The sequence below is a fragment of the Lupinus angustifolius genome, chromosome LG16 (assembly GCF_001865875.1).
Source record: "Lupinus angustifolius cultivar Tanjil chromosome LG16, LupAngTanjil_v1.0, whole genome shotgun sequence".
Lineage (NCBI taxonomy): Eukaryota > Viridiplantae > Streptophyta > Magnoliopsida > Fabales > Fabaceae > Lupinus > Lupinus angustifolius.
In genome coordinates, this window is record NC_032024.1 from 20,489,295 (window position 1) to 20,514,290 (window position 24,996).

Here is a 24,996-nt window from a genome sequence, read left to right on the forward strand (position 1 = left end):
TTATCAACGGAATCACGTTTTTTCTCTTTTCATATTGTAATCTCTAATTTATTTTTTAATCAAATTTAGATAAAATTAAATCTCTAAAGATTTATTTTTATATCACCTTAAAATTTGTGTGTTTACAAATGTAAATGGATCACATCAAACCTAACTACATGTTATTTATAGTCTTCAAAATGGATGACACAGAATAGATGACTTTTTGTCTAAAAACTGATTCAAACCTACTCAAACAACCTTAACATAGTTCCTTTAATATAATATCAATTCATTTAATTGAGTACATTTCACTCAATATACATCAATCTAGATATAATCAATGATTCCTATTATTTTTTGCTATACTAGACCATTTTTATGGGTTGTTGAGTTCATTGAGAACATAAAGTTGATTTCTATTATCGTTTTGGGTTAAATCAAATAATAAATCTAAAGGTGTTTCTTAACATTAAAATTATCAAATTATTGGATTATACTTTAATTTGACCCAAGTACCACCACATTTAGATTTTTCTTTTCTTTATTAGATGCTGACAAATCAATGTAAGGAATTAAAGGGAATTTACAAATCAAAGTTTATACAAACATGGATCTTATATTCTCAATATAGTATCTCATTCCCATGTTAAAGACTAATCAAATGTAAACAAGTAATGCAAAAATATTAGGTTGTGTTTTTAAAGTTTTCTTTTTTATTTATATAGCAATATCTGATTGATAAATACAAACCCAATCCTTAAACATTTCATAGAGTTCTATGTAAGGCTCTATTGGATCTGGGTCAATATTTCGATTTCTAGTAGCGACGGTTGTTAAAAATCACAACCACACAACCCGAAAAAGATTAGTTTCTTTCGGGTGAAAGGATACCCTTAGTAACCACCAAAAATGTAATTCTAAATCTTTGATAAAATAGATATGATATTTCCAATGCATACTAAAACTACAATTGTACCCTCAATATTTCAGTTTCAAGATATATTCCTGCATTCCATATTAACAACATGATCTAAAGAAAATCAACATATTAAAAGGGTATAAATTATTATGCTAAAATAATAAGAGAAAAAAAAATACATACCAATGTACATAATAATAAGTTGATATAACATAATAGAAGGGTATGTTAATTGCTAACAGAACCAGAAATAAAAAAAAATATACCAACGCAGATAAACATTAACACTAAAAAATTCCATTAACATTCTCTAGTAAATGAAAATGCAGATAAAGTATAACAATTTAACATGTATACATTGATAAGATAAATGTAAATAAAGTATAAAAATTTACATTGTCAACATTCATGTGTTACCCAATATCAACTCTCAAACAAAAGTAACACAGATCAACGGTAGATAATGTGCCGAATGCCGACACTATAAAACGACAGTGCATAGATTTCAAACTCAAATTATAAACAATTTGAAGAAAAAATCTTAGTAATTTTAGAAAAAATGAATCAAATAATGGGTATTGAAGGATCAGAAAGAAGGGTTATGATCAATGAAAGTGACAGTGATAGAAGTATTAATGTAAGGGAGAAGTCTAAAATGCAATTCAATACTAGAATGCATTCCCACGCCTTTTCTTACAACCCCATTTCATTCAAAATTAAGCCATTATTTCAATAATAAAAAATCAAAAAATAGCTTAATTAAAAATCACTTTTTTATATAGAAGAAGTTGCGAGAGTCACAATGCAATAACTTTAGCATATGACAGGGGCCATCTTCATTATTATTAAGAACACAAACACTTCATTTTCACTGTCATATTACTCAGACCTTTTACAAATACCATCATTTCCTTCATACCCTTTTGTTTCTATTAATTGAATCATATGAAAAAATTGAAAATTGAAACGAAAGTAATAGGAAAAATTGAAAATTGAAACGAAAATAATAGGGAAAAAATTGAAAATTGGAAGGAAAACAATATGAACAAAATGAAATTGAAGCAATGATATAGAGAAAGAAAGAATTGGGTGGTGATGATATATAAGTAGCAGCAGCAATTGGGGGAGAAAGATTTTTAGGGTTTCATTCATTTGTGTGTGTTTTATACCCAAACACCACACATGGGCTTGTTTGGATTATATCTTTTGGCCCAAACACTAAAATCATATTGGGTCTTATTTTAGTGTTCTTTTTGTGTAAAATTATTTTTTTTAGTTCTTTTGATGGGTAAGGTTAGGGGTGAGCAGGACCCAGCCCTACCCGCTCACCCGGCACGGCCTGATCATATTGAGCCTGAATAAGGTCGGGTTTGATCGAGTATAGGACTATGTTTGGATTCAAAAAATAAATCTGGTCAATATTTAGGATCGGATATGAACCAAATATGATTCAACTTGTCTCATCCCATAGTCACTCACTCGTCGTATTTGTATATGTTTCTAATCAAATGTGTTCAGAGTAATAATACATTTTGGTCGAAAATATCATTGATTATCTAATTTTTAATCATGTATATATGATTAATAATATATATATTATTTTATATGTCAAATTATAAATTTATGTTTTATACTAATAAGGTTGATAATTCTCTAAGCCTTGGTGCAACCATATATGCATCAAGGTTTGATGTCAATGCACTTGAAAACTGTTGTTACCATAACTTACAACAATTCTAAATAACACGAAAAAATACCTACTGGCCCAAAAGTCTCCACTAATAAACAAAAACACCATTCATTATTTTCCTAATATATAGTTTCCTTTAAGAATTAAATAAAGAGAATAATTACTTTTTCAAATTGCAAAGATGCAAATTGGTAATGACATTTCCATCTTATGCAGAGTAACCAAGTTAGCAATCAAGTTCCCTTGATACGCTTTTCTATACATACAAAGTAACTGTACATTATTTATGATAGAGTATTATGACATCGCTCAATTCGATTTATGTAACTGACCCCACCTAATGCGACGTTGTTGGTGTAAACTCTTTGATATTAAATACTAATTGAACAGATAGTTGCCTTAGATCATGCCTTCTATATCTTTGTTAAATTTCATCAATATATAAATTATCATTTGACTTTCATTAATGGTTTTAAAATTGAATGGAGATTCCTCATTTCATAAGCTTCTTCCATTGCTATACCATAGATTTGTCTCCATCTAAAAAGTGATGGAAATCTTGAAACTCTTCTTTTACTTATGCATCATTCCTATCATATATGCCTCACATGATTGCCAAATTTCGTGGTGCGGCGACGACAATATCGTTATTCGATTCCCCTTTCAACTCGAAAGCGAGCAACAAGATCCTCATTGTGGCTACTCCGGCTTCGAATTACTTTGTAGTAATGATAGCAAAGCAATTCTAAAACTTCCTCACACAGAAAAATTCTATGTCAGAAACATAAACTATATCAGACAACAGATTCAACTATATGACCCTGATCATTGCCTTCCAAAACTTCTTCTAAGCCTTAATCTTTCAGGTTCACCATTCATCGCGATTTTTCGGAATAACTACACTTTCTTAAGCTGCTCATATCCTAACACAGATTCACAATTAGTTCCTATTGAATGTCTAAGCAATTCTACAAACTTTGTGTCTTCTATTCCTTCAGTTAACTTGACCAATTCATTGCTTGAGTCTTGCCATGTTATTCGGAATATTTCGGTTCCGGCTGCATGGCAAGGACTACTATATGAGGGAAATTTCAGAGATGATCTCAGTGAGGATCTTAGATTAACATGGTATGCACCTGATTGCACAGAATGTGAATCACAAGGGATGTTATGTGGATTTGAAAATGGAGAAAATGACCAAGTTGGTTGTTTCTATGATTACCAAAGAGGTAAATATGTCTCATTTTCATTCTGCATTTTTTATATGTTAACTCTTTTTCTTAGTCAGAAACTTAGGATCCATAATGTTTGAAGAACTAAGAAACAAGAAAAATCTACAACCATGTTCATGTTGTTTTTGTTTATGCTAGTTGACTTACATAGTTGACATTAAATTAATGGTGAAAAGGGTGAGAATTATTGGATATATGAAGTTGTTTTTGAGACTCTTAATGCTTAAAATTTCAAAGCAAAAAAATTCATGTAATCTCATTACTTTTTACCATAGTTAATGATGTATAAATAATGTGTTGGTTGATCAATGGTTAGCATGTGAATCATTAAAACCACAAATACCATATGAATTAAACAACTTGTTAATCATCTCATTTATATGATTAGTTATAAATTTATATATCATTTCTAACCAGACATAAAAATGGTATTAAAAAGGGAGTAAATACTCATTTTAGTCTCTCATATTTTTCGACTTTTTCAGTTTAGTCATTCAAAAAAGTAAAGACCTAAAATGGTTCACAAAAAGTTCAAATGTAAGTCAAATTAGTCATTTTTAGCATGTTTTACAACATTTGATAATGACTAATTTGACATACATTTAAAAAATTTGGGACCATTTTAGGTCTTTTTCTTTTTTGAAGGACTAAACTGGTAAGGTCAAAAAATACGAGAGACTAAAATGAGTATTTACTCTGAAAAAAGTAGGTTTAAGGTTTGTTTTTTAGAGGAAAAGAAAATGTCATGAAATACACTTTGTCGAAGGGTTCTATAGTCTTCATTTTCTCGTTCTTCCCATCCAAAAACAAACTCGTAAACATAAAAGAATATTCGATAAGAATTGACGCGAATCTTTCTATATAGATGATAAGTTTACTGAATAGGCTTTTAAGTTTCAGGTCTCTCATCACATAATAAATCTAAAGCTATGAGAATCCTATCATTATCCATTGTGGGAACATCTCTCATTTGTGCTATTGGAGTGACATGCTTTGTATACTTCAAGATCAGAATTGCAGCTAGACAGAGATCTGCAGCAGCTGCAATATCACTACAACCTGCTACGGCTACAATGGGTCTAGACGAGTCTACGATCGAGTCATATCAGAAGCTAGTGTTAGGGGAGAGCCGACGATTGCCCGGACCCAATGGCGGATGCTGCTCGATATGCTTGTCGGATTACAAAAGCAAAGAGATAGTAAGATGCATTCCTAAATGCAGACATTGTTTCCATGCTGAATGCATAGATAAGTGGCTTCGTATGAATAGCTCATGCCCAATTTGCCGCAATTTTCCTTCTACTAACACTTGATTGATTATAGATTTAAGTGGTTTTTTAAAGTTTTTTCGAATTAAGCTTAAAGCTTATTTTGCATTCCTAGTCTAACTGAAATATATGTACTAAGAAAGCTTATTGAGAGGTCATAAATTATTTTCTTAAACTTCTCTATAAATGTTGAAATAGTTATTTTTTAGTCCAAATAAGCTTTTCTCTTCCAAATGCTCCTTCAATCATTTAGATCTGTAGTAACATGTTTGCAAATCACATTTAAGAAAGTTACCATAAGTATCATTTTTTGGATGAAATACATCTAGAATGGTTGAGTTTATCAGAACATGGGGTGTAGTAATAAACTAATTAAGAAGGAAAATACTAACTGCTATACTAAGTGAATTTATCATCTGATAATATAATATCAAATTTCCATCTAAAAGGGAAAGTGCATTTGTTCATAATGCACAAGATTTAAAGTTTTACATAGTTCAGCTGTCTTTGACTTCACTGGTAAAGAAAAACATGGAGTACTTATTATAGTTTACACCATACAAAGGAGGAAAAAACTCAATGCACAGATGCATCTTAAAGTATATTTCATTTCTTCGCAAGCAGCTTCTTTGGAAGTTTATCGAGCGGGGTGGATTTCAAAAGAAAAAGCCTGGCAGCACGCTCCTGTAAAGTGCCTCCACATTTTAATCCGCGTGATTGCAGTTCGGACTTCAACCTTTCCAACCCAAGAACCTGTCCAAACCATAGCAAGGGAAATAAATAATGTAAATCGAACTGCAGACTCTAAATGATCGATGACAAGTGGAATCTACTTTGTAAATGTGGTCAGTTATCTTTTAAATGGCTAGTCATGTATCCCGAAAACTGCATGTTTGTTTGTCACAACATTCTATTCAATCATGTAAAGATTCACCAAATCAAATATAAGATATATACGGGGCGTAGAGGCAGCATATAAACATAACAAAGGGCAGCACATGATTGAAATAGTAGACATGTTCTGATTCTGAGAATACCTCAAGTTCTGCAGCTGAACTAAAATCACTAAAATTCAGAGACTCCTCTATTGTTGGAATGCTAGGTGAGATTTCTTCATTTACAGATGCCTTATTCTCAAGATCAACTTCCACACATTTGGTTGCAGCAGCCACATTTTCTGAGCTTGTATTATCCGAGGCTTGACTTAGTGCTCCATCAAGCTTGTCAGAAACCACTCCATTGCAATCCTGATGTCCATTATTTTCAGCACTAAATTCAGAAACTACCAACTCTGAACAAACCATAGCCACAGGCTTCACCGTGTCATCAGATAACACAGGCTCAACAGTACTCACCTGATCAGCATCGCTACTGTGTGGTTCAACGGATTCCACTTTGACTTCTACAACAGTTTCCTTCTCTTCTTCAGACCCACTTTCACATGAGCTTGCACCTGAAGAGTCTACACCCTGTTTCCGACCAGTCACTGAACCTGAACTTCCATCATCCTTGTTTGAGTCTGACTCATTCTGGCTATTCAATAAAATGGATTTCTCATTTTCCCCCTCATCGTCATTCTCTTCTCCACTGGAATAATCACTGTCACTTTCATTCATTTTTCTCTTCCCCATCCTACAAAACCAACCAGCTTAAATATCAACATCAATCCATAAAAACATCCCAAACACTCATTTTAAATTGTGAAAATAAACTAGAAAGAGCTTAAAAGGTCAAAAGCTATTCTTATAAGTTATCATCAGTTATAAGTGTTTTAATTGCGATTGTGGTTACTGCGATTGTGGCCGTTGCGATGCGGATTGCAGCCGTTGTGGTATGAATTATTTTTTGAGTAAAATAATATTTTTGAAATTGACGTGGTTGCTTTGCGGCCGCATCAATATGATTCAGTGTCACACCACAATTGCGGTGTGATGCGGTTGCGGTGGTCACCGCAACCGCAATATTGCAGCCACGTGACGTGATGTGGTCCGCAATTTGAATAACTGGTTATCATAATAAGCCAAAATAAGTTATCTGCATACTTTTCTAAACACACCCCATATCACTACAATCTAAAACCAATATCAAACACTTCAGTTCTGTTTGCAAGTTGGTTTTCGGAGGGTAATAAAAGAAGGGAAAAACACGGGAGTCATGAAATACATTTGTGAAATGACTTTGAAGCCTTCTCATTCCCTTCCTTGCCCTCCAAAACCCAAGTCACAAACAAACCCTTACAAACCTCAAAGTAAAAGAAAGCTTAGCCAACATTTCAAACATTAACCTTAAACTACTTTTACTGAGAGACAAAAAACACCACAACATAAAACTAAAATCAAACAACAACTATCACAAAATAAAATAAAATGATCACAAACATATCAAAATAAAATTATCTTAATCACTCACCATATCTTCAATTTCTTAGCATCACCTTTACCACCTTCATCACCCTTTCTCTTCCCATTATTACCATTCATCAAAGCTTCTTTCACCGACAACGCCACGTCAGCAGTGCATCTTTCACTCTCTTCTCTATACTTAGCCACATACTTATGTGCTTCTCCATCACCTTTTCCCTTCTTTCCTTTCTTCATTTGTTTCTTCAAAAACTCTTCAGCCACTTTCTCCAATTTCCTATCATCTTCTGATTCCTTCCATTCCTGTAACCTCTTCTCTGCATTCACATGTCTCAATCTTCTTCCACTCATATCTCTACAAGCATCAAAATTGTTCGTTTTTTTCTGCCCGGCTTTTGTCGCGGCGCCACGAAGGAGTGACCCGAAACCTCCCTTTCCGCCATTGAGGCGGAGAAGGAGATGAACGGTGGGGAAGGTGTTGGTGCTGTGAGAGCATGAGATGGTGGAGTTTGCTTCGTCGGAGAGGAGGCGGTTTCCGGTGATTAGACGCTGGTGGTGCGGTGGAATTCCGGTGAGGTGGAAAAGGTGGGACTTTATGGAATCGAAGGAGAGGATTGGGGATTTGAATTTTAGGGTTAGGGTTTTTCCGTTTAAGTGTTTAACGAAGAGATTGTAGATCTTAGTGGTAGTGGTTGTGGTGGATTCCATTGTTGAATTGTGTGGGTAGAGAGAGAATTTGGGATCTGGAGAAGAAAGGGTATAGATTTGGGGAATTAGGGTTTGCGAAACGAAGAGGAGAGAGAGAGAATTGAAATCAGAAGATACTTAAGAATCGATCGAAAACTGAACTATATAAGACATGGGTATATTTTTATTGAGGTAATCAAAGATTTGACTTTTCTTTAAGTAAAGTTTCGGGTTCGAATCTTGTTGATAGAAAAATATATTTATGGAGAGAGTTAGCCCCACATGCCTATATAAGATTATCATTGCGCTTGCAGGAGCCGAATTTTAGTATTGATGACCCAAGCATGATCGTGCACCAATCTTCGCTATGAAATTCACTAAAGAGTTAACCTTCCTTAGGATAAAATTGACTTAACCATCCAACATCTAGTAAATAATAACTTCTATATCCTTTCACCACTTTCAAAAGCTTGTGAAAACAAACCACTAAATCTTCAGTAATGATTTGTACAATCACACTCGATGATAATATACTAAAAACCCTTCTCATAAAGTCTCCTAAAGACTTCAATTCTATCTTTCTAATGTTTGTAAATTTCACACTCTATCATGTCAATAAAATTAGATTTACACCATAATATATCCACTTCTTCATATATTCATACTCCAAGGTATGTATTTTGTTACATAAAAAGAATGGTTGTATTTTGCATCAATCTAATTAACACTATTATGATAAAAGGTGACATTGACTACTAGAAAGATATATTGTATATTAGTCCTTTACTTTGTTAGAGATCAATTGGAAAACAAAATAGAGAAGTTAACATTTAGATGATATTTTCAAAGTTGTCTTGATTAAGGGACTCATTCCATTTATATTTACTCAATTAATTAATGGTTTTATACTTCCAATCAATTAATACATGTATAGTTTACCAAGAGCACTTGTAAGGGTGTAACACATTTTTCGTTCATAAATGAGTTACACCGATTATTTTATATTTTTTTTACACTTTTCAACAATTTAAGTGAACAAAGCCAAAATCACTTCCAATAGTGGAACTATATTATTTTTGTTTTTAAATGGATCCCACAAACCTACTCATATTTATATTTCTCCCTCTTATAATATTTTTTTCCATTTTTTAATGTTGACTCACAACTTTAAGAACAATGCTTATTTAGTTTACTGTTGTGAAATAAGAACAATAACGACCCCTCTTCAATGGTGAATACTAGAGATAGTAGCTTTTAAAACTAAAATCTAAAAAAACTATTATAAAGAAGACTAGAGATAGTAGCTTTTAACCATAAAATCAACATGTTGATTTGTGATGTAATTGTACCTTACACAATATCATATCTTTAATGTCATCGTAAGAATTTTATATGTTGTAAGTCTATTATTTACTATACATTTTTAATTATCATTATTTCTTCAAAAAATAATAATAATACAAATGAATAATAAATGATATACCGATTATATATAATTCTTTAGAACACATAAATATTAAAATCTATCCTTACTTTATTAAAATACAACCCTTAGTTTCTCTCTCTCAAAAGTTAGTTCATGTTTTAAAGAATCCAAGACTAATCTTTTGTGTTTTGAAAGTCATGGAGTTTGCATGCAATAAAGCAACCAAACCTACCAAACAATCCCACAAATCTCTCTCTATATCTATTTAAATTTGAACTACAATTGTTATGTCTCAATATTCATTTAAAAAAAAAATGATGATGGATACATCAAAGATCTATATCTTCTTGTTCCTATTACTTCTACTTACCTCTTTTATAGTTGTAAGTAACGGAACACCGATCTTCAGTTATACACATGTTTACATCAGGAATGATCTGGGTGACAATATTCTTCTCATAGTTCATTGTAAATCCAAAAACGACGATCTTGATGTTCATTATCTTAAGTACCAAGATGAATATAAGTTTCAATTTAAGCCTAACTTTCTTTGAAATACTTTGTTTTTCTGTGGTTTCACATGGGATGGTATATTACATTGGTTTGACATTTATGTCGAGTCTAGAGATTGTAAAAACTTCAATTGTACAAGAAATTGTAGATGGAGGATACAAATTTTTTTTACTTGTATGTTTAATAAGATGAGGCATGCATATGATCATTGTTTTGATTATCATTAATAATATTGATATCTTGCAATGTAATTTCTATTTATCAACATATAGTAATGTAATATCCATTATTATTATTGATGTTATTTATGTAATCAACATAGTTAGCTATCCTATTTTTTTTTCTTCATTTTTATCACTATAATGCTTTAAATTCCAATGAAAAATCAAGATTCTAGTATGTATGAAAGAATTTCTGACCATCATTTAATATAATCTAAGAAAATATATTAGATTTCAAAAATAATGTATTAATGAAACATTTTAATATTTAATTTAATTGTATTTTTACTATTAAATATATTATTAAAAGAAAATTAGTAGTAAAAGAGAATTTGTTGGTCATAAACCGAATCTCCACTTAGAGAGATAGTAAAGAAAGTACTAATGACAACAATCATTTCTCGACTCGAAGCAAAAACTAAGATACGACATGAACATAACCTCACTATTATAAAGATTGCAAATGGAGTATAAACAAAGATCGATCGTGTAGGTTCAATTTTGGTACCCAAAATTATGATCTTTGTGACTACAATTATTGTTGATATGTTGCAATATAATTGTTCTCAATATAAGTTATTAATCAGCATATAAGACATGAGTGTTATTATATGTATGTAATGTCAGTATAAAAATTTATACACGATATAAAATATTACACATGAAATAATAGAATAAATTTATTATAAAATATTAGTTTTATAATATTTTGCTATGAAATTCAGTACATCATCCAATGAATTTGTTAATTTTCATATAATAACTTAGTCTAAAAATTTCCTAATAATATAGGAAAATTATATATGTGGATTAATTAAGGTTATTAATTCTATCTCAAGGACAACTTTAGAGTTAATATTTTCTAGTAGTTAAAGCATACATGTAAACTATTAAAAAATTACATGTGGTATCTAAGTTATCAATTAACACCTTACTATTGCTAGATCTCCAGAAAGACGAAAATGTCAAAAGTTCGATTCCTGGAAGGGACACTTATTATGAGAGGCAATCATGCACCCCGAAAGATGTTAGTTCATTTTCCACATAGTGAAGGAAAATCTTTAATAGTACCAGAAAAAGAACCTTGAGAATAATAAAAGCCTAATCACTTAGTTTTGAATCTTCTTTGCCACCACTACTATCTTGAAGTGTCTTCATCCTTAAACAAAGTCTTGGATGGAAAAAAAAATGTGAAGTGTTATATGCAGAAACTAGGGCACAAAAAAAGAAGAAATGTGAATCTTTAACTTTATAGTTTCTGCCACTTTGCATTATCTCCTTGATCATAATTCTCCTCTTTAAAGTCCCCTGTTAAAATATAATCAAATCAAGACATCATAATGCTGTACAATTGATAAAAGAATAACAACCATCATAAATTATAAAGGTTCAACTCTATTTTTTGTCGGTATATGCGACGCCAGTGTTTCAAATAGCAGACTGCATCACATGATGTGGCCACAATATTGCGGTTGCGGTGACCACAATATCACACTGCAATTGTGGTGTGATACTGATTCACAATGATGCGACCACAACAGGCCGCAACGCAACCGTATCGGACCGCATTTGGATCGCATCGGGCCGCATCAATGTCAAAAATATGTTTTTATTCACAAAATAATTCACACTGCAACGGCCACAATGACCACAATTGCAGTAACCATAACTTAAAACACTGCGACGCTCGTTTTCAACTTGGTCTTTATACTTAAAGAAAAATTCAATTTAGTCATTGTATGTTCAATCATTTTCAATTTGGTCCTCACCGTTTGATTATTGTAATAATGTTTGAGATAAAGTATAGGGACCAAATAGAAAATGGTCGTCACTGGTAAGGACCAAAGTGTAAATAACTACCATTAATAGTGAAGTTTGAGCTATGTAGTGACACATAACAAGATTACATGCTGCAAATTTAGAAAAATTAGATATCGGGACACTAACCATGCGAAACAAACGACAAGGCATATACTAACCAATTGAAGTTTAGAGACCCACAAAAGTCGACTACCTTGGGACATGGGGCGAAGAGGGTTGATCTGGTGAGGGTCGTTCAGAAGAACCACCACGATGAAACCTTTGCTCCTTTAAAGCTCGAACAGAACGAGTTCCCTCGTTCAGTTCGTGTACACCCGAGAAACCCATTGGTGATCCCGGAGATCCAAATTCAAGCTGTCCTGTTGGTGAACTATAGTCAGCATTATGATCATCATAAGGATATAACATTACGACAGATGGAATTGTTGGTCCATCTGATGACAATCCACCGTAGTTCATGCCTGGTAGAGAGTACATTCCGTAAGCCACATTCGCAGGTCGGTCTTGCATGGAATTTAGGTGGACCGGACTGTTCTGATTCTGGTGAGAAATAATGGAGTCGTTTGTATGCGAACCCCACGGTCTTTCAGTGTGGCTCTCGCTTGTGGCGAGCCTTTCTGGCCTTGAGCTAGACTTGTCAATTTGGCTGCGATTATGACCACGCCCAGTTGTTCGTGACTTTGAGTTCGTAACTGAATTCCCTTCTCTGTCACCATGGTTGTCACTTCTATCGTAGTTGTAATTTCCTCTTCTAGAACTTGTAGAATGCAGATCCCGAACAGAAGCCTTCTGAAATAATTTTGAAACAACAGTAAAATCGTTAGAATCAAACAATACTATCAAAAGCATACTAAGTACTAACCATATGTTTGTATAAAACGAGACGGCTACTTTCTTTTAGTACGGGCAGATAAGTGTTGCAAGAAGATTTTTTTTTACAGCAGATTATAAATTTATCTTACAGCATTTGGCAGGTAGGTTCCGGTCCCACTTCGATACCGTGGCATCTCATCTGCTAAATGTTGGGAAATGTTGTCAGGTCTATTAGAAACTGGATGGAGAGGAGCAACATGCACTAGACGTGGCCCATGGCTCATAAGTTGAGTGAAAATATTCATGTTAACTAAAACTGGTCTTCCGGGACCATCCCAAGGAAAACGGCCCGGCAAATACACAGGAGGCACCATAACATGTGAAGGATGGATGACTGGCTGAGGATGCCGTGAATTTTGACAAAATCGCCCAAACTGCAAATTTTGCCAATGGCTAATAATGTCACTGTTAAGAATGTCAGGGTTAGGCTCTGATGAGTCAACAGAGGCTCTCCTCATAGATTCGGAAGGGCTTAACAACACTTCAGGGTGGTGGTCATAAATCTCGAATACATCAAAATTCTGTCGAGAATCACCATTATCCACCACTTCTTCCACATTGAAATTGCTAGGTGATGTAGCAGAAGAAGCCTTGGTCGGAAGATTATATAATGGAAGCATCGTAAAAAATGGTACTGGAGGCCCTGCAGGACAGAATGCAAAAGGAACAACACCTGAATTATTATCAATTGCTCTTTGGCGAGAACCATGACCTATAAGCATCGGAGCAATAGGTAACACAGAATCTGATCCACTTGTCTGAGCTGCTTCAGAACTAGATACTTGCTGCCTCGGAACATGCATAAGCAGCCCAGTGCTTCTTTCCGGGACATCCAATGTCGGAGTTTTTGGATATGTCCCTTTTCTGTTTTCATCATCCACTGAATTTGATGAAATTTCGAAGACATTCTTACCCTTCCCGTAAGATGGCACAGGAGGGGTATTTGTCCTCCCTCCTTTTTCCCTGGTCGGTTTTGAGGATTTTGCTGATGATACTTCTGAAGAGCTTTCTGAAGATGTCTTACACCCGTGGCAGCTTGAAGGTAGTGTACTGGTCAACCTAGAATTTGCTACTCTGTCATCGAAATAAACATCACTTCCTCTGCCATCTTGATATTGTGAAGTATCAATGCGCTCTTCTCTTATTGAACCTTGGTTATCTTTGGCAAACGTCTGCTGATGTCGGCTAGAACTACTAGAGCTGCCAACATGAGATGGTGGGGCAAAGTTATGAACGCCTGAAGTTGATTCTTGCTTATCATGAGGAAGCACTTGAAAATTTTCATCATCAATTTCAACCCCACTAGAAGAAGGCCTGTTTTGCTCATGCCAAATATCATTATCAGCTTCCGCCGGACTCGGTTCAACAGGACTGAAATTCACATTACCAGTTTCAATTAAGTCTTCAGCATTTGAGGTCAATCCTATGCCAGGGAAATATGGACTCAATGGTGAAGGGACTAAACCATCGGGAAGTTGCATATTATTACCCCAAGGAGCCTCAACCAAGTGAAGGTTACCGATATTTCTCTGAGCATATCCCATTGATGCAAGAACCGAAGGTGAAAACGGAAGTTGTAGATGGTGTCCTAGAGCAAAATTCACGGGAATATTAGGATGACCAGTAAAACCTTGAGGTGTGACATATGTCATCATGTTCAAAAGATCCTGTTCCTCCTGATTCATCATATGTGTTCCAGCTGCTCCTGCAATACATGCAAACTTTTCACCGATGATACCTTGGACAGATTCATCATGATAACTACTTGAACCATTGTTTGAATTTGTGGAAATATCAATAACTTGATGAGATAAGTTAGGCCTAGCAGATGAATCGTCAACTCTAAAACCATTACTTGCAGCAATGTCTGAATCAACATTCGTATGATTACTCTCAAGCTTTGCAGAGGAATTTGAGTTTTTCCCACTTTCTGGGGCTCTTGTCCACCTTCCATGAGAAGAAACCTCACCATATAAGCAAGTCAGCTCAGGACTAGAATGAGTTCTTGCAAATAGAAACCTTCCTGGAACATCACCAAATGGATTATCGAGCTTAACATTTCTCCGAACTTTATCAACATTACCACCTTGGTTACGAGTACTTTCCCTTACGACCTGATCAGAAGGCCTTGCATTGTTTTGGTGAGATAGACCACTTTGTAAAGAATGTGTCCCTTCAGCTTGAATTTTACAAATAGAGGTATTATTAATTTTTTGGCTATTGTTTCGGGAATTCTCCGATCCCGGTAATTGGTCACCACTAGATAATCTCAAATGCCACAAGTCATTGTTTGGAGCATCGGGCCTTTCCCCATTTCCATGTCTTTTCCAAGTGTTCATAAAGAACTGGTTGATTTCCGAAAACATTTCCTCTTTTGGGCAATCAAGTAATCTGGCAAGCTGTTTGGCGCCAAGTGCAAAAGCACTACGTATCCGAAGGAAATTTCCTGGTTGATGCATATCATACCAGCAATTATTAGCCATAACCAAAACAAAATATAGTTCACGGAAATTAATAAACAACTAATATGAATACAAGATCAATTCCAGCCATATAGAGTTAAATATTCCATAGCAACGGCATGCATAAAATTCCCGTAAGTTTTATCATTCACTCTGTTCAGATAAATATATTGGAAGGTCTTTCTTCCCATTTTGAAAACCTAAATGGGTGCCGAAATAAATAAAGAAACATGCAAGCTGATCTAGGTATGGTAAAAATTGCTCTTATGTATCTTGAATTATTTCTTCCAACCTAATGAAGTTTATCGAGAACTACTCTACTTGTCGCATTAAAAATAGGCAATGGAGTCAGATCCGCAGAAAAAGCAACTGAAAGTCGAGATTTTAATTGGATAAATAGGCAACACATGCATAAAATGAACCAAATCTAAAATTTGAGCGTAACAAACCTTTGCCGACGCTACGCCCAAGGTTATTGTTGACACGCAGAGGATCAATAACATTGAAATACTTGGAAACAAATGGTTGCCCATGATTTTCATGCCCACCAGGGAAAACAGCATAAGCTGAGCTACAGGCATCAAGAAATAACTTGCTGAGCAGTAAATCACCACCGTCTTTCCGAGGAGGATCAGCTACAGAAAATTTTGAAGGATGAAAAAAGTAAGACAGAGCCGTGTCATTATAGAAAAAAAGATCTTCGTTCAGACTATAACTACCTGTCACATCCGGGAGTGAATTAATGGGCACAGGACCCCACAGGCTGACACAAAAATTATCCCAGTCAAACTTACTAAAAAACTCCAGAAACCGATACAATACCTAGAAAGCGAAGATATTAGGAAATCGGACCATAAAAAATACAAATAAAATCAATGCCCTATAGTTATTGCTACCTCAAGTGGTCCAGCGAAGGAATTGTTGAAAACATGAAATATATACAGAACCAAGGTTTCTAATGCATAAGTTGAGATAAGTCCGTGGTGGGCACCAAGTAGACGGCTCTCATAGTAACACCAAGCTTTTATAAGCATAATGCTTCGTTTGAATAAATGGTTTTGGTTAATCAGAATATCGACCTGCAGAAGGAAAAAAATTAGCATCTTGGTTAAGTTTTCAAGAGAGATACAGTGTGGATTGTAGATGCTCAAAAAATCAAAATTACCTCCTCGAGAAAACAAAGGGTACACAATCCTCCAAGCTGGTTAAATGAAATGTCTACCACGATATTCTCAACGAGACACTTTATAATCTTAACCTGCAAATATGATTAAAACAATGTAAAACACACATTCTACAATCCCGATAAAATCCTAAAAAGAACCGACATTAAAATTAAGTTCTAAGAGAAGCTTAACTTAAGGCAAGCAATTAGAGAACTTACTTCAGCCTGGATGTACTGAACCTCTCTGACACGAAACTCGGCATTCTCATCTTTTTCCTCTTTCTTGAGCATGTCACAAACCTGATGAGCCCATGCATCCTTTATATTTTGATTCTTACTGAATGCTGTTAAGTCGATATCTCCATCAGGCAAATAAGTTTTGAGGGGTACAGACCCAAACGTGAATACCTGTAAGCACAAAAAAAAGTGCTTGATCATAGCAATTAGTAACAATCTCAGAACAGAAACAGAATAGCTTATAAAAGTAGCTTATGACCTTCATATAAACTCTTTTTAGCTAAAGCTTATTTCAAACAAACCTATTCAATAAGTACATAATTAAGCTGACTATCCTAACATGCCCAAAAATAATGCAAGATTTGATAATCGAAAGTTTTTAAGCTAACATTCATCCACAATCTCCAAATATAAATAGAAATTATTCGTTTAACCGCACATAAGAGTAAAGTCAATCAACCTGGCAAGGGAAGCATCTTGCGATCAGCCGTTGCACATAATCAGCAACTGCATTGCGGCGCTCCTCAGAGGGTTGATTAGGCTGAATGCAGGCAATCAGCTCCGCAGTCCTTTCTTCAGCCTTCAACCACCGCTCCATATCAAGCACTCGCATCACCGATGCGGTCGCAGCTTCATCGGGCAATAAGCCATTTAACAATATCTCCTCATGCTCCTCCATGCAAACCTAAATTTTCCACCTTTCAACTCTTCCTACTAAAATCCACCAACCCAATACACAATAAACCACCCCACAACTAATGAAACTTGACAAAGTATATCAAAAACCATAAAGATAAGATTTTTATTCCCTCTGAAGTAAAACTCCAACTTAATCAATTCTGGGTATTTTTTTAAAAAAACAGCAACAAAAAAAAAACATATAACCCTAAACAATTTCAAAATACCAACCTCTTCTTAAACGAATCCATAAAGTTCAAATTAAAAAAAAACTGATTTTGCATAAACCCAAAAGTGGACCTGATAACAAAAACAAAAAAGAGAAAGTTAAGTTATATTTTGTTCTTTTTAATTTAACCCTAATAATGGAAAGTGTTGAATCGCATTTCCCAAAAGAGTGTAAGTGTTGAGGTTATGTATGTTACGTATGTATGAAGAGATATTGGAAGGGCAAAATGGGAAATGCATGGAATATATTATGATGAACCTGAAATTGAAAATCCAATAGTGCAACAAAGGTTAAAGGTGAGAGGAATTGGGTTCGGATCAGAAAAAGGGTTTGAACATTGAAGAAGTTGAGAATGTTATGTTATTGAAGTGGTTTGGTTATAAGGTTGTTGGAAAATGGAATCAAAGTTTGATTATAGAATGTGGTGATAGAGGAGGAACATGGAACAAGAGGATTCAGGAAAATCCAAAACAAAAAATAAGTAAGAATAATGTGAGTAATTAATGACCTAAAATGTTGCCAAAATTTTATTAAATTAGTTATTGGGGTCAAATTAATTTATACTAAATATTTTAAAATATGATACAAATGATTAATTTGATTTGATTCACATTTAAAATTTTTGTGGATCATTGTGAGTTTTCAAATTTTGAGGGTCGAAACTAGTAAGGTAAAAAAAAAAAAAAGAGAAATAAGTTTACAAATGAGTAAATATGAAACATTTACTTCTAATCATATTTTTTTACAAATGAGTAAATATAAAACATTTACTTCTAATCATATATTTTTTTTAAAAATGGGATTCTTTTATTGGGCCATTATTAGATTAATCTTTTGTCTTTGTATATTTCAGAAACTTTTACAATCGTTGGGCCTAATTTTCAACAAGCAACTTTGGAGGATGATCAATTTTATTTGCCTACAAGAAACTAAATGAATGCATAAACATATAAAAGAAGATCATGGGGAAATGGAGTTTACAAATGATGTGCAAAAATTTGATTTTGCATAATCATTTTGAACTAAAAACAACCAATCTTTAGATGACTAATGCTCCTAAGTGGTTTAGACTATGGTGTAACATTTCTTGTTGTTTACTTTAATTCCAATTTAGTTATGCAAGTTACATGTTTTTATTCCATTATTTCATTATTTTTATTTTTAATGCTTATTTTAGATTGATCACCTAAAATATGTTTACAAAGATCCAAAAGTCTTTTGTTGGATGAAATAGCAAATATTCTCATGCTATGATAATATACTTGAATATTTTCCATTTCCAAGCATCCATATATTATAATCGACTTGTTTTCAAGATTATTAACAGATGAGAATCCAGAATAAGTGGTGACAACTTTATTTCTTTCAGATGATACTTGATGGTTAATAATATATTAAGCAAAGTTTGAAAATCATCTTACTTGATGAGAGAGGAACAGTGAGTTAAGAAATGATGTATGATGAATTAAAACACATCAAAATAACTTGTATACACTAAAATCATTTTACAAGAAACTTTACATTCATATTTCTAAACCAATCACAATTTTCTCTTGAATATGTACATGCTTTATTTCGGTTACATTTAATTAAGATAACTTAACAAAAATCCAAAAAATTGTTTATCATTATTTTTATATAATATATATATATGTGTGTGATTATATTTAATTAGACAAAACATAACCCTATATTATACAACAATTGAATCTTGAAAGATGTCCAAAATTAAACATAATAAAGAGTTACTTAAAAAATTTGTTTGTTGAAAGTTAAATTCCTAAAATAATAGTTCAATCCAATTAATGGATTGTAACTTTGTGACTAAGAACAACATACAAAAGTGTAATCCAATCAATGAATTGTAACTTTATGTAAAAGAGTGATATAATTGACAAATTAATATCTAACTGCTAACTTTTACATTTCTGTCATTTATTTTCTGCAACTAACTCTTTCTTTTCTTTATTTACTTACAGTCATTTAAATACCACAACTAACTACTAACTCTTTATTTTTTTTATTTACTTTATGTCATTTAATTTATGCACATACTAACAATTTATTATTGCTTTTATTCCTTTATCATTCTTGATACCAACCTTTCGTAAGAAATGATATGATTAATTTTATTTTTGATACAAACCTTATATAAGAAATGGTACGGTTAACTGAATCTGAAAAGGGAGTTAAATAAAATTAAAATAAATCACTCAAAAAAAAAGGAACATATTGGATAACCATAATCCGATGGTGTCCATATCGCTAAGTGGCCAATGATTTGAAATTTTTGAAACTATTATGTAACTAAAAAATTAATGAAGCAAACAATCCTCTAAATTTAAACTACCAGTCGAAAGAATATTTCTATTTTTTATAGTATCAACAATGGTCATTTGTTTACGCAATTCAATTTCCCTCGTAGAATATCTATACATAGAGTAGTAGAAATCATTTTTGTTATACCCTTCTAAGTCAAACTGAAATCCTGATTCTACTATGGTTCCAATGTATGGTATGTCACATTGGAACCTATTTGAATGAAGTGGGTGTTTCATCCTTGCCTTAAAAAAAATGTATGGTATGTCACTGCAAATTTAACTTAATGTTTTAAATATCAAGTTGTAGTAAAATAACCTCACAAGTTTCGGGTAGTATGCACAGTGTATTTCATAGAAATTAAAGAAGTTTTGTTGCCTAAGAAGGGTGGGGGAAATGAAATTATCATACTCGAAAGTGCCCGGTTTATGTTGATTGTTTTCCTTAGTCTCTAACAATTTTCTATCTTTTTTGTGTTGGTGAACTTATGTTTCTATTAATCATTACTTGGAAATAGTACAATGCTTAGCTTATCGATCATTTATTATTAGCTAGTAAGTCACTCGTGCATTCACACATTCCACATTCATTTTGGCGCATGTTCAAAATCGCGTAGATATAAATAAAGCTCAAATATATTAACATTAATTATATAATAAATATTGATTACGTAACAATCAGGTGATGTGGTCCATAATTTGAGAGTAAAGCTATTAAAGTTAATGAAGTAATTATTATAAATAAAAATAATACACTTTATTATGTTACTATATACATAAAAAATACTATATACATGGTTGATTTATAATTGACATGTTACTTTTTTTATAACATATAGAAATTTGAGATGAGATTTATAGAATATTATATCATTGTATAGAAATAATACATTTTTTATGTTACTCAACAAAAGACATGCCTAAACCAAAGAAATAAAGGCAACGTAGATAGGTGGGAGTTATATATATTTGTCACTTTCTTATATTTTCCATGGATTTCATGATAGGTGTGAGATAGAAGATCCCATATATATGGTGAAGGAAACATAAGTTTAGGCATTATATTTGGTTTATGAAAGAAAAGTCAAGAAAAGTAGAAAATATGGTGATTTTTTTATTATTTGGTATGGTAGAAAATGGAGAGAAAAATTATACTTAGAATTAGTAATGAAAATAATATGATAGAAAGACAAAAACATTATTATATTGATTTGCTTTTCACGATGACAAATATACTCAACATGCAAGTAGAAGTATCATGATACTCGCTCCATAATACTTGCATAATTATAAAATTTATTTTTTAATTAAACATTTTATATATTATAATTTTTATACTAAATTATACATTATGTATATTTTTATTATTTAATAATAAATTTTAATTATTAAATATATATTATAGTCCATCCAATAATTATTTTCATATATACTATAATTAAAAAATATATAATTATATAATTAAATTTGAAAGCCCGTTGGATACACGCAGATAGTTGTTACCCATACGGGTACCCAAAAAGTGCAGGCATGGGTACATGATAGTACTCCACACGCTCGTCCTGCTACAATTTTCATTCCTATCTGTTTTTTCACTTGAGTAATAAAGTTGTGATTTTATAAATGAAATAAATTTATTATTTGAATAAAGTTATAATTTGATTTATAATATATTTGGTTTAAAAATAAAAAATGAGTGGAAAGAAAGTTGAAGAAAGAAAAGTTAATAAAAATATGATTCTTTAATTATATGATATAAGAGGTACATAACTTGAATCTTGTTTGATATCAATGAGAATATCCTGAAATTATATATTTTTTAACCACTTAAAAATATAAAGAAAAAACAGGTGGGGTTGGTAAAGCTTTGAGAATAAATCTATTAAAGTTAATGAAGTAATTATTAATTAGTAAAAATAATACACTTTATTATGTTATTATAACATAAAAAATACTATAAATTAACCTTTTTATAATGTATAGAAGTTTGAGATAAGATTTGTAGAATAATATATTATTATATGACAAAAATATCGACCCATAATGACACTAATATATTATAATGTTGACTAAACCACCTAAAGATAGGACCTGTTATCCTAAAAGTCATGCAAATTGCATTATCACACAATTCATACATTTATACATTAACTCAGAAATATATATTCAAGAATTCAATATTCATTCATTCAAAATAATATATAATTGAAAGACTCATTCATTTATATATGTATACATGTATTTAAAAATATAATTCATTATTCATACATTTTTCTATATCTTCATCCATTCATTCATGCACACATGCATTTAAAAAGAAAAAATAGATTATTCATGTGTTCATTCATTCATGCATTCAAGAAAGAAAAATATCATTTACTAACTTGTAAATTCATTTATGTATACATACATTTAAATGAAAAAAAACATGTCATTCATAATACATTCATTTACTAATTTATCTATTTATTTAAGCATGCATTCATACAAAAACATAAGTCATTTAATCATTTTATTTCATACATTATAATATCATGCATTATAATACATATCTCACGATATCATTTTATTCAACACTACAAAACTCCTCATCAAGAATCTAAAAACAAATCATTTCATATATCTTCAATATTTAATTATTTTCTTTTCTAGTTTCAAAATGTCAACTATGAGTTTATAAAGTCTAATGAAAAAGTTTAATATCTATATTATTATAAAAAATTACATCCCATAATATTATACACCACCTATGTATATTATATTCATTAAAGAATCAAAAACTATTAAAATATGAATAGTAAACAATATCTGTTATCATAGACTAATTTAATTTTCAACTAATAAAATGACCAGTATTATAAATATCATATTATACTTGACAATTAACTAGTACCCATTCTGATACACTATATAAAAAATAATTATTTTTTACCCATTTTTCAATATTTAATTATTTTCTTTTGTGGTTCCAAAATACCAATCATGAGTTTATAAGGTATAATAAAAAAAATGTTCATATCTATATTACTATGAAAACATTTACATCCCCGTGATATTATACACCACTCACTCATGTGTATTACTTTTATTAAATAATAAAAAACTATTAAAACATGAAAAGTAAATAATATCTATACTATATATCTATACTATATATAAAGCCAAAATTTGAAATAACTTCCATATGGTGTAATTTTCATTTCCTATTTTGCCCTTCACATTATTTAATTTTTACAAAAAAAACTATATAATCCTAAGCAACCACCACCAATACATTAATTAACCACATATTTCACCTTAAATTAAACATTATCATAAACATTATATAATGTACACCGAACACAACAAATACATTCTAATTCAAAAAAATGAAATATACAAAAATTGAATATGTAGTATCACACAATATTCACCGGTATGCACGAAATGCCTATACACACTAGTATTAATAATGTAAAAAACTCTTACAAATACCAGTACAGGGACTCATATTTGTGCATTATATTTGGGAATCATCTTCAATGCAATGCAAGTATCATTAATTCCCACAAGGCATTTGGGTGGAATGGCAATTAATGTTTTGGGAAATTTCTAGGTGGCCTTCATTATCAAAACAAATATTTATATGCACTATATAGATTTATAACATAATCATTCCACATATATATATATATATATTGAGTTATACAATTCTTTATCCACATTGAAAATGGCGATGGTTATATCAAGAAATCATATCATATTCTTCTATTTTCTTTTACTTGCTCCTCTTCTAGCTGTAAGTAATAGATGGGGAATTTTCACTTACAGGCATGTTTACATAAAGAATGATTTGGGAAAAAATATAGTTCTTACCCTTCATTGTAAAGACCAAGTCAAAGATTTGGGTATTCGCAAACTCAATTACCATGATCAATTTAAGTTTCAATTTCAACCTTTCTTTCGTTTTTCTATTGTGTATACATGTGACATGACATGGGATGATAAGTTACACTCGTTTAAGGTTTTTATACTCAGTAGAGATATTGATTATTGCTTAGATCTTGAATGGAGTATAAGGAAAGACCACCCATGTTTGTTGAATTGTGAGAATGACTTGTATGATTGTAACTACAATTACACTTACAAGTGATATGTTGAAATGTTATTATTATTAATCAACATATAAAATATGTTGATGGAAATAATTATTAGTTTATGTTGAATAAATTTGTTGAAATATTATTATTATTAGTATTTCAAATTTCTAAGTTAAGATTCTATTGCACACAACTTATCAATAATTACTTATATATATCTATCATTTTATTTTATCAAGTTATGACAAAATATTACTAATGTATATCTTTAAAAATGCTTTTAAACATGTTTACAATAAGATTGTTACTTAATGTATGGATAACATGTGTATTCTCAACTATGTGACAAAAAATATTGTCTCGTGCAAAAACGTGGATAACTTACTAGTTCTTCATCTCAATAAATGTATTTAGTCATTTTGATTATTATTAATAATGTACCAGTTATATTGCATATTTTATAATAAATTTAAATTTCTTATTATTTGCGAAATATAACCCAATTATTAAAATGGTTCAATAACTCACCATAATACAAATAATTACAAGATTCAAGGCTCAATTTCTTAATGTATCATTTTGAAAAATATGATTTTGTTCATGCACTTTGTCGACCGATATGATACAGTTTGACCAATTTTTACAAGTTTAATTGCATGCCCATTATAATTGGCATACCATATTAGTATGGGGACTAGTTCACTAGCATGTACAACATGATATATATGACACTTGTTATTTTATTAATAGAGATTAAATTAGTCTATGAATTGAAATTGTAATGATCTTTTATACTCTCAATATATTTTAATTGGGAAACTAACAACAATGAATTA

At 31.7% G+C, this 24,996-nt stretch overlaps 3 protein-coding genes across 4 annotated transcripts; 1 reads left to right on the top strand and 2 right to left on the bottom strand.

The window, feature by feature from the left end:
* LOC109329421 (putative RING-H2 finger protein ATL21A) lies at positions 3,091 to 5,136 on the top strand. The gene is made up of 2 exons (XM_019563085.1): positions 3,091 to 3,820; positions 4,724 to 5,136. Exons 1-2 carry the CDS (start codon positions 3,142 to 3,144, stop codon positions 5,134 to 5,136), a joined length of 1,092 nt encoding a protein of 363 aa, XP_019418630.1. The 5' UTR covers positions 3,091 to 3,141.
* On the bottom strand, positions 5,533 to 8,276 carry LOC109329598 (protein SDE2 homolog). Its single transcript, XM_019563290.1, has 3 exons — positions 7,501 to 8,276; positions 6,129 to 6,723; positions 5,533 to 5,844 (listed from the first exon to the last, which is right to left on the bottom strand). Exons 1-3 carry the CDS (start codon positions 8,157 to 8,159, stop codon positions 5,698 to 5,700), a joined length of 1,401 nt encoding a protein of 466 aa, XP_019418835.1. The 5' UTR covers positions 8,160 to 8,276; the 3' UTR covers positions 5,533 to 5,697.
* On the bottom strand, positions 11,246 to 18,217 carry LOC109329596. Of its 2 annotated transcripts, none has more exons than XM_019563288.1 (10): positions 17,835 to 18,217; positions 17,317 to 17,570; positions 16,839 to 17,027; positions 16,620 to 16,712; positions 16,351 to 16,533; positions 16,174 to 16,276; positions 15,904 to 16,089; positions 13,082 to 15,438; positions 12,313 to 12,908; positions 11,246 to 11,606 (listed from the first exon to the last, which is right to left on the bottom strand). In XM_019563288.1, the coding sequence occupies exons 2-10, from the start codon at positions 17,533 to 17,535 to the stop codon at positions 11,597 to 11,599; spliced, it is 3,936 nt and encodes a 1,311-aa protein (XP_019418833.1). In that variant the 5' UTR covers positions 17,536 to 17,570; positions 17,835 to 18,217; the 3' UTR covers positions 11,246 to 11,596. The 2 variants fall into 2 exon arrangements, with proteins under 2 accessions (XP_019418833.1, XP_019418834.1); XM_019563289.1 differs by lacking the exon at positions 17,835 to 18,217 and adding an exon at positions 17,766 to 17,782.